Source organism: Leptonychotes weddellii, chromosome 10 (genome assembly GCF_054177405.1).
Source record: "Leptonychotes weddellii isolate Sample4059 chromosome 10, ASM5417740v2, whole genome shotgun sequence".
In the NCBI taxonomy this organism is placed as follows: Eukaryota; Metazoa; Chordata; class Mammalia; order Carnivora; family Phocidae; genus Leptonychotes; species Leptonychotes weddellii.
Genome location: NC_138378.1, coordinates 76,502,142 through 76,512,787, shown reverse-complemented (window position 1 = coordinate 76,512,787; position 10,646 = coordinate 76,502,142). Strand labels below are relative to the sequence as shown.

Below are 10,646 nucleotides of genomic sequence, written 5' to 3'. Positions count from 1 at the left end.
CTCATGAGATGTATGGGAATTGATCCCCACACACGCCAGCATCAAATGGTAACACATGAGTGTGTGAATTAGGAAAAGTTAAAGGGTTACATGTAACATTGGGATAAGTGTATATACTTACTGTTAGTATGTAGGTCAACAAACTTCTGAATCTACAAACCCTTTCACCCTTGAGGCCCTTGAATTGAGGGTGAGGAGCCCTCCTGCTCCCTCCCAACCCTCCTTCTGGAGAGGCTGGGTTTGCTCTCCCCTGTGACCCCCTGCCTAAGCATGGGTCCCAGAGAGCCTCCCTAAGCCCTGTCCAGCCCTGTTGGGTCATGGGGAGCTGATGGGAGCGAGGGTCTCCTGGCTTGCTTTTCACGGCTCTCAGGAAACCATGGCTTCTCCTGCCTGCTGTGGGAGGAAACACCAGTGCTCAGCCTTCGTTCCTGGGGCCAGTTTTGGCCCCAAGACTGTGGGGAAGTGAAAGTGTCCAGCCCTGCAGAAACAATCCTTCATCGGGTCATCTCAATGCACTTAACCTTTTTGGCCCCCAAATTTCTCTTCTCTACAGTTCTGGGAAGAGTGGGGGAATACTTCTACATTCTCCTCCCTCCCCGGGAGGACAATGTCTAGGAAAAAGTAAGAACAATTGAGATTTTATGGTGCCTCTACTCACTGATGCGTCCGTCCATGTCTCAAATTCAAACTCCCCAATGGCCAGGCCACATGATCCGAGGCTGGCCACCTTACTACACAGTGGCTTTCCTCACAAAGGGATGGGGTGATAACAAGAAATTTGAGCCATCCCAGCAGATCCAGCATACTATGAATATTTAAATTTTAAACTTAACTTATGAATGGGTAATGTGTTTACATATATTTACGTAGTTCAATGTATTAAGAATATAAAAAGACATACAGTAGAAAGGCTCTCTCTTACTCTTGAACCCTACCCTCTCTTCCTAGGAAGCAAGCAATGTCACCATTTTAGAATGTATCCTTCCAGAGATAGTCTATATAAAGAAATACCTCTATAAAGAATACCTAGTTCTTTCTTCCCAGCCTTTTACTTTTTTCAAAAGGGGGATCCTCTTATATGGATCATCCACGGTTTTTTGTGTTTGTTTTTATTCCTTTCTTAAATGAAAGTATGGTTGACCCACAATGTTACGTTAGTTTCAGGTGTAGAACACAGTGATTCAGCATCTCTCTATGTTATGCTGTCCTCACCACAGGGTAGCTCCCATCGGTCACCACACAACACTTTAACAATATCATTGACTATATTCCCTGTGCTGTACTTTTTACCCCCATGACTTATTCTGTCCTCATTTATTTTTACAGCTCTGCTCTATGATGTTTCCAAAGGCACTTATCCAGTTTGCTATTAGTGAACTTTCAGGCTGGTTTCAGTGACTCCCCGTGCTGTAGTGAGAAGGCTTGTAGATAAGCCCATAGTCCTCGAAGCTCCCGTGGCTCTTCATACATATTCCTCAGGAGTTCTTTTTTTTCCCCCCTCAGGAATTCTTAAGCAGGGGTTTGGGACCCCTTAGAAGTCAGCAGACAGAGAATTCAGGGAGATAAACTCCAGAACCCTGGAAAATTGGAAGGAAAGAAATTTTCCATCTTTATTTGCACTAACCTCTATTGAACATTTCCCTCCACTGTAAATAGAGGCAACAAACTTCTGGTACTTGTTAGCAGTATCTGTAACTCTCTCCCATGATTAACGATATTTTGAAATATCATCTACATTCATTCATACCTCATCATTGTGGTAGTAAAGGAAAACGTTTCTCTACTTAATGACCCTTCTGACACCAAATGTGTGCGTCAACCAATTTTTCAACTCTCTTGACACCAACTTGGTGTTCTGTAATTTTATTCAATTCTGATAGTAACTACCTGGAGTTGGTGTCAGACTCCCCAAGTTTAAGGGCTCAGTCCCACAAGACTGCTCTCACTTCAGATGCCAGTTACAGTCATGGGTCGCCAGGGTGCCTACACTTCTGTCCAACTTGGCTACAACGTGCGGGGTTCCCAACCTCCCTCCTCAGGTTGGGTAATTGGCTAGACAAAACTTGGAAATAATAACTACAAGATAATTGGGGGACAAAACTTGGAAATATTGACTTACACTTACCAGTTTATTACAAAGGATATTATACAGGTACAGATGAACAGCCAGATCAAGGGGCACATAGGGCGAGGTCTGGAAGGCTTCCGAGCCCAGGAGCTTCTGTCCCTGTGGAGTTGGGGTGGGCCACCCTCCAAGCATGTGGATGCATCCACCAACCTCTGAACCCATAATTTAGAGATTTTTATGGAGACTTCATCACACAGTCATGATTGGTTATTAGCTCAATCTCCAGCCCTCTCCCCTCTGTGGAGGATGGGGGATGGGACTGAAAGTTCCAAGCTTCTAATCAGGGCTTGGTCTTTCTGGTGACCAGCCCCCATCCTGATCTATCCAGGAGCCCACCCAGAGTCGCCTCTTTAGACCCAAAATGCTCCTCTCACCTGGAAATTCCAAGGGATTGGGAGTCCTGCAGACACTCCTATCACCTATCCAATCTTTGGGGGGGTATCTACCCAGGAGGGGAATTGATGCACTATGTGGTAGTTCTATGTTTAATCTTTGAGGAATATGTATTCGTTTTTATGCACGTAAAGATTATCCCGAGATGAGTAGCACAGCCCAGGCCCGTACAGACACTTTGTTTTGCATGCCTGTCTTGGCCACTAGATGGGGAACTTCTCAACAAGGGCTGCCCTGCGCCTTCCGCCCCCTCAGTGAGTCTCCCGTGGTAGAGTAAATGCATTCAGTGCCCGGTGGGCGCCCTGCGTGCCCGCCACTGGCGATGTGCAGGCGATACAAAGGTGCAGAAGGTACCCTCAAGGAACTCGGCCTAAAGGGAGAGTTACGCCTGAGGATGACTGATTAAAGGCGCCCCAACTCCTGCCTGTGCCGCTTCCTAAATGTATGACCCGAGGCAAGTAACCTTCCTTGGCCCCAGCTTCCCCATCCTGAAATGATTTACAGTCAACTGCCATCAGGGAAATACAGCGTAGCCTTTAGCACAGTGCCTGGCCCGCGCTGGGCACGCAACAGTTTTGTTCGGGTCAGCCGCGGTGGCAAACAAGCCCGGTGGGCGACCCGCCTGAGCGCTTCTGGCCGGTGCTTGCTGGGAGCGGTCGGGCGGGCCTCTCGCGCCCCGGACCCCTCCACGCTGGCGCGGGAGCGCCCAGGGAGTGCACCGAACGCTGTCCCCCCGGCTGGCGCCGCGTCCCCGTCCCCGGGCACCGTCCTGCCTCCCCGGGCTGCGTCGCCGGCCCTCCGCTGGGTGCAGCCCCGGGTGGCCGGAGCTCCGCCAGCGGGGTGCGGGACGAGGCCGCGGCCGCCTGGTCCTCCGCGCCGGCGGGAGGCGCTCGTCCGGATTCGGCCGGGGGCGGCGCTCCGGCCGGGCTCCTCTCGGCGGCGGCGCACGGCCGTCCCTCCGTCCGCAGGGCGGGGACGCGGCGACGGTGGCGGCGGCTTCGTGTCGCCGGAGCCGAAGCGCGCAGGCCCGTCCCGGCGGTCGGGGGGCGGGCGGGGCGGGGGCGCCATGTGGTTCATGTACGTGCTGAGTTGGCTTTCGCTCTTCATCCAGGTGGCCTTCATCACGCTGGCCGTCGGTGAGAGTGCGCGACCCGGGTCCGCGCGGGCTCCTCTCCCGGCATCTGTGCTGGCCGGGGGTCGCATCACGAAGGCGGTCGCATCACGGGGGACTCCTGTCCGGTGCTCCCGGCCTTCGCATCCCTCCCCTTTCCTGTCCCGCCGGATCCTGCCCCCTCTTGCTGACCCCAGCAGCCCCGTGGGACCGCGGGTCCTTCCCCGTGTCACTAAATCCGCCCTGGCACCGCCTGGGAGTGGCTGACTCAAGTGCCCCTTGCCCGAGCTCGCGCACCGCCAACCGCTGCCGTGCCCACCCTCGCGGGCCTATCGCGCTGAACTTTTCCCCGGACACTTATCCCCGCCCTTTCGCTTCTGGCCGTTCGTACTGCCTACTCTCTCGGAGTTTGACACGCTTTTCCCTTCTGGCTAGTTCCTACTCTTGCTCTCTGCTGAGATCTCACCTCTTCCGGGAGGCTCTCCTTACGGGGTTTGGTGGTGCCCTGTCCTTTCTCTGAAGTAGCACTTGTCACACTGGGCTCGTCTGACGCCTCTCCCTACCCCCACTTACCCGCGCTGGGTCAGGGAAGGGACCTTGCCTGTCTTATCCTGTTCTCTCTTCACTCAGAGCGGCACTTGGCCCATACCAGGTGCCCAACAGATATTTAGTGAATGAGTGAATGAAATGCCCCTTTATGGACCAGAGGTTAGCATTGTGCTGAGGCATCAGATACAGGTTTCCATTCAGTTTAATGAAATCTTTTTTCAGTTGCCCGGACAAAGTTTTGCTTCTTCAGGCTTGGGAAGACCCCACATGGGTTGTTCGGTTTGTTCCTTAGTGAGGGAGTCCACGAGGGGTTGATGGGGACCCAGCTGCAGAGAGAGAAAGACCAGGATAGTGGGAGTGACTCTGGCTAATGTTCTCCCTGCTTGCTCCTCTTCCCAACCCCCCCAGCGGCTGGACTCTATTACCTGGCAGAACTGATAGAAGAATATACAGTGGCCACCAGCAGGATCATAAAATACATGATCTGGGTAAGTGGCAGTTTTCCCCAGGATTTTCCCCTTTTGCCCTGCCTCAAAGGAGGAAGTAGGGAGAGTTTTGCATGAATGGTGAGATCTCTGTCCCTGCTGTTTCCTGAGGGTGCCACCCCTACCCCTTTCACCTGCACCTTGTCTCCTGAGTCTGCTCTCTGGGTCCAGGTGTTCCCTCGCCCCTTCCCCAAGTAGCAGCGCTTCACTGCAGACCCTGTTCTCAGTTCCTTAGGATGACAGCTGAGTGCACACTCTGTGTTGACAGGACCATGGCTTGGCCTTTGCTTGGTTGTTTCCCGTTGTCTCTAACCCCTACGAAGAACTACGAAGAACCTACCTAAGAACGGTTTTGAGTACTTGAGTTAGAGTACTCATTGTCCTCAGATCAAGTGACTTGTCCTAAGAGGGAGACACCTTCCCTGGCCCAGTCCCTGCCCTCCTGAGGTCTCATGGAAGGCTTCTGTTCCTGAAGACACAATCCTTGCCATTGATGTCAAAGCTCCAGGAGTGCCTGCTGGCGGGTAGATTCCTGCCAGCTGTGGGAAGGGGTGGGGATTGGGACCATTTGGATGGGAGAAGTCCAGTGCCTCTCAAGTCACCTGGTGTCAGCAGCCACTCTGGGCATGGCTTGGGGTAGAGGGTTAGTAGTGGAGACGAGACCACAGCACTCAGCTCTGGGTTCAGAGGCCTGGCCTGAGGGTTTTGGTACAGGAATTAGACCTTTATTCTACCAACTGCCATTTGTTAAGCGCTGACAACTATAAATTCTTCAGAACAGTGTTTTTCAGCTTGTAGGTCTCATTCATTATTGGGTTGTGTCATCAGTTCAGTAGGTCATGGTCAGCATTTTCAAAAAAATAGAATAGAAAAGAATTGAAATTTGAACTTTGATCTTATAACGTTTACTGTGGGTTGCTGTCAAAAATTTTTGAGAATGGCGTTAAAAGATGCTGCCCTTTGGGAGCTGAGAGACAGGTTGGGGAGGACTGTGAAATAGGGAGAGATCGAAGCATGAACCTAGTGTTGCCCGGAGCAGGCTGGGGGTTAGTGAGACCAAGAAGGCTGCCTGGAAGAGGCTCCCTGCACTGTGTACCTCTCGTTGTTTCAGTTCTCCACAGCTGTGCTGATTGGCCTCTACGTGTTTGAGCGTTTCCCCACCTTCATGATTGGCGTGGGCCTCTTCACCAACCTCGTCTACTTTGGCCTCCTCCAGACCTTCCCCTTCATCATGCTGACCTCGCCTAACTTCATCCTTTCGTGCGGTGAGAGGGGGCAGAGTTGGGGAGGCCGTCGAGGTGGTTGCATGTGCCCAGCTCAGTCTGGGGCACTATGGGGATATAGAGAAAAGTGGCAAACCACTAGGGTCCTCCAGGAGGCCAGGCTGATTGGGAACATGGACTTCTTACACTTGAGGAGCCTAGAGTCTCCTTGGCTCTAGTGACTAGTATTTGGGGTGATGAGGGGGTGGGGGTGGGATACGTAGGGAGGGCTTTCCCAGGGCGGTGAATTTGAGAAGGGAGAAAAGGTGGGTTTTCTGTGTAGTTATGGGCTCTAAGAAACCACTTGGCCAGGAAAAGCCCAAAGCCCTACCCTGGGAGGCAGGTAGCTCCTTGTCTAGTCGTCTGGCCCAAAGTCTTGATTAACACAAGCTTCATGGGGCTGTGGGTCCCCCTGCAGGTGCCGGCGCTGGGGTAGACAAATGTGTTTGGAGGACCCTGACCGTTCTGCCTTTAAGCTGGCACTACTTTCTGATCCTGGGAGTCATTTCTCCTCTCTGGCCTTGGGTTCTTGATGATGGACTCAGGTGACACACAGTAGGCGGTTACAGATATCCCCAGAAAAGATTCTGGGAAGTGTTTGGTTACCAGGATTGTTTTTTCTCCCATTAATCGTTACTGGTCATCTAGTCTTTGGGCAGGATATGAGATGTAATTGGGAGTTTCTTAGAGCTACTTTTCTATTTCTGTGGGAGAATCTGGAAAGAGAATATTACCCACAAGGAGGGCACCCAGTTAAAGCTAGGACTGGCCTCTTCCCTGAGTGCCTTGGTGTGATTCTACCAGAGGATGTGTTTGGTGGGGGTTGGTGTGGAGAGTCCTTCCCTGGAGACCAGACCCCTCTGCATCTTCCCAGGGGATAGAACCCTCCCCACCCCCCATCCCCCCAGTAGCAGGCCCTCCTGGCTTCCCTTTGTCATTCCCCCAACCTGCCCTTTAGATGCCTGAGAGACTTTTCCTGAAGATCTGTGGGCATCAGGCACCATCTGTCTTCCAGTTTCCCCAGTCCTAGAGTGTGGCTAGGCACGGCAGAGCTCTGCCTTAGAAGGGGAAAGGCAAGAGGAGGAAAGAAAGACAAGACGTGGCATTGGCTGTGAGGTGGATGTGCGGGGTGTTCAGTTTGAGTGGGGCTTTGTTCTGGTGCCTGCCCTTCACCTCACCATGAGAACAGGCAGGGATGCCTATCTCTGAGCAGCCCATCCCCAGGATCTGCAGGTTGTTTCTCTCCTCCATAAATGTGGCTGCACCCTAAGGAGGTGGGTGTCAGTCCAGAACATACCAGTTTAGACCAGTGAGCCCTACCCTGGGGCAGAATGAGAAAGGACCCTCTCCCCCAGAATTTGGAGGAACCCTAAAACTGCACCCCAAAGCATCTAGCAAACTGTGCCCTTTTATTCCTGAGGAGTGAGAGCCTCTTTGTTTGAGGCCCTCTCCCAGCTGCCCAGTTCAGAGTGGAATCTCTTGGGAGTATATTATCTGCCCTGTGACTTCCTGTGCCCACTGCCCATGGGAGGGCACTCTTCGGGACTCACATCCACTTAAAAGTAGGTTAATGGTCACGGTGCTTTGGATTACATAACAAATCTCATTTTTATACCATTCAAAGAGCTTTCTTATCTGCCTTCTAATTTTGTTCATAAATGCCTTCTGCAGTGGGCAGGTAGGAGCTAATCCTCCCATTTTCACAGATGGAGAACTGAGTTCTGGAGAGTAGTGTACTTGGCTTATAGCCATACTCTGAGTTGGGTGTAAAATCAGGACTAAGACTCAGGACTCCCAACTCTCAGGGGCCTTTGAAGGTTAAAAGTCCAGCTTTATATTCTTCCCCCCAAACTGACTGACTCTTCATTTCCTCAACAGGGCTAGTGGTGGTGAATCATTACCTAGCATTTCAGTTTTTTGCAGAGGAATATTATCCTTTCTCAGAGGTAAGAAGTGTTCAGTACATCAAACTATTAGCAGGGACAGAGGAAGTAAAGGGGACTTGCATGATTTGCTTTGTGAACTTAGCTGGGGTTTGAAATAGTCTGCTCAGGGATAACGCATTTAAAAAAATAGTATTGATGAGTCTAGAAAGTGATGTGGGGTGAGGAGCAGGGATCTCTTTGGCTGAGGCGGGGAGGTCACTGCTCACCCCCAGGGAGTCCTTTGGTTCTCCCAAGATCACAGCCTAACACCCTGAGGTCAGGACAGGGCACTGGGGTGGCCTCGTCTGATGCAGACCTCATGGGGCTGGGCGGGTTGCAGCCCTGAAGCCCGGCTCCTCCCAGCAGACTGCCAAGCCTTTTTCCTCTCAGGGGTTCTCCACACCCTGCTGCTCCAGTTCTGACCCCTGGGAAGAACAGGGTCACTTTTGGGGGGAAGATGGGTCAGTCATGGTTTTGCCCTCCATCTGCTTCCTTTAGTTCAGAGGAGTTGTTTGTCCTAGTGCCCAGGATTTGGGGATTGTGGTCATACTCGGTCATCCTCAGCCTCCACCTTTCCCCACTGAATTTTCTCCATGTCTGAGGTTGCCCTGCCTCTGCTTCCTGGGCCCTGGCCTCCTTCAGAGATCAGGTGTGGGGTCTTCTGTGTGTTCTTGACCGCCTCTGTAAGATGCATGGTGGCCGTGTGGGGCCCACCCTTGGCACCTCTGGGGCACCCTCTCTCAGTGTCTCTTGTTGCCAGGTCCTGGCCTATTTCACTTTCTGTCTGTGGATAATCCCGTTTGCATTCTTTGTGTCACTGTCGGCTGGGGAAAACGTCCTGCCCTCCACCATGCAGCCAGGAGGTGAGAAGGGGCTTGTCAGAGGTCATGGTGGGATCGCCTCAGGAAGGCCTGGGTTGTGTGGGGAGCCCGAGCCCAGCCTTGTGATGGAGACACTTGGGCTCCAGGTGGGGAGATCCATGTTCACATGTAGACACACACACTCATCCCCCTGCCTGTGTCTCCACAGATGACGTGGTCTCCAATTACTTCACCAAAGGCAAGCGGGGCAAACGCTTAGGGATCCTGATTGTCTTCTCCTTCATCAAAGAGGCCGTTCTACCCAGTCGTCAGAAGATATACTGAACCCCTTTGGGAGGGGATGCAGGGGCAAGATCAGGAGAGTCGGGCCCCTGGGCCTCTGCACTAGGCGGGGACCATGAGCCTGGAAGGCACCTTCCCCCAGCCCTGGCCCTCGTTCCCTTGACTCTCCCTGAAGCCCTCATCCCCACCTTCCTCGAAGGGCTCAGCTTGGCTCAGATCTGACGCTGCTAGAGGCTGTGACCTCAGAGGGCACCAGGAGGATGGCAGAGCCTGCTTAGCCAGGAGGCCGTAGGCCCCCTGGTTAGGCGGGAGCTGAGCTCCCTATGACCCTCCTGCCCAATTCCGTGGTGGGTCGGGAGGTTCTGGCTCAGCCGGGGCAGGCAGGGCAGGGGCTATGAAGCGGGAGAGCAGACAGGGATAAGTTCTCTGGGCAGATGGCCGTGGGGAGGGGCCATGGCTTGGCACTTCCAGGAGAAATAGTTTTTGCTGTTGAACTGTGATTTCTGTCCCAAGTGCTGATTCCCATTTGAATAAAGATTCTAGGTGGCAGTGTTTGCCTTAATACCCTGAAAGTTCATCTCCCTTTCTTGCTGTTGACCTTCTGCCCTGGACTGGACTGGCTTTTCTGCTCCAGGGGCTTTTTTTCTGGGTTTGGGTCTTGCCCTCCCAGAGGGACTGCTCTCACGGCCCTTCCTGGGAAGTGGGCAGAGATGAGGAGCTGAGCCGGGTCAGGGGGGTTGGGGGTGGAGGCAGCCTTTCTCGTGCCCCTCCCTTTTCTTCCATCTCTTCTTTCCCCAAGGCGCCATGGCTGTGACGCTGGGGGCAGCGGAGGGACGGTTTGGGACTGGGTGGGATTTTTGGCACATCTGCAATATCCTATTTGTAAGCCTTCCCCTGGGGAAAAGGAGTGGTTTCTGGCTGAATTCTATCTTAGGCCCAAGAGGAAAGAAAATAGAAATTGGCTTCCAGGCAGCCTGGGTTACAGCCTATTTTTTAAGAAAGGGGACTGAGGGGAGAAACGGTTTGTCGCTCTAAGAGCACACGAGGGCTGGCCCTCTCTTCTGTGTGCTCTTGGCTCCCGAGGAGCTGACCTCAGTCTTCTAAGAAGGTGGGCCAGATCCTGGCACAGACCAGCATTTGCTGACTTTGCACTCCAACTACAGTGCCTTGCAAGTACTCAGCAGTACATACGGGAGTGAAGCCCCCATGAGAGCCGTTCCTGCCATGTCCTGTACCTCAGATCGAGAGTGGCAGGTGCGGAGATGGACAGTGCACATGCGGTACCTTTAAGCCGGGGAAGCCCCTGAGCTTGAAATTCTCTATATCCTGCCCCAAGTCCCACCAAGTCATTCCCTTGACTGCAGCACTTCCTGTTCTCTTAAAAATCCCAGCCTTTCCCTTTCGCTGAGAGAAGTAGCACACTTTGGTTTCTTCGTGGTGGGAATGAGATGGCCAGGCCTTTTTATCCTATGCAGACAAGGGAAGACAAGGTAGAGGACACAGGAGGCCAATATCATCCTCACTGCTGGGTCAGCAGCTGGCTCAGCTCTCCCTTGCTGTCTCCTTCTTTGTTCCTCACCCCGACGACATGGCTTCTCTCCTAGGGGTTGCCAGTGGCCTTCTCGTGCTAAATCCAGCAGACCCTTTCATATCTTACACTGGATCTCTGCAGCATCTGACAGGGCTGCTC

General features: G+C 52.9%; 1 protein-coding gene across 3 annotated transcripts; it reads left to right on the top strand.

Moving 5' to 3' along the window:
* Window positions 1–2,812: 2,812 nt before the first annotated feature.
* On the top strand, window positions 2,813–9,528 carry TEX261 (testis expressed 261). 3 transcript variants are annotated; one of them, XM_081833649.1, is made up of 7 exons: window positions 2,813–2,975; window positions 3,633–3,760; window positions 4,590–4,669; window positions 5,778–5,931; window positions 7,807–7,874; window positions 8,614–8,716; window positions 8,883–9,528. In XM_081833649.1, the coding sequence occupies exons 1-7, from the start codon at window positions 2,962–2,964 to the stop codon at window positions 8,996–8,998; spliced, it is 663 nt and encodes a 220-aa protein (XP_081689775.1). In that variant the 5' UTR covers window positions 2,813–2,961; the 3' UTR covers window positions 8,999–9,528. The 3 variants fall into 3 exon arrangements, with proteins under 3 accessions (XP_081689775.1, XP_030892262.1, XP_006728073.1); XM_031036402.2 differs by lacking the exon at window positions 3,633–3,760 and having other exon boundaries at window positions 2,834–2,975; XM_006728010.3 differs by lacking the exon at window positions 2,813–2,975 and having other exon boundaries at window positions 3,516–3,657.
* The last annotated feature ends 1,118 nt before the right edge of the window (window positions 9,529–10,646 follow it).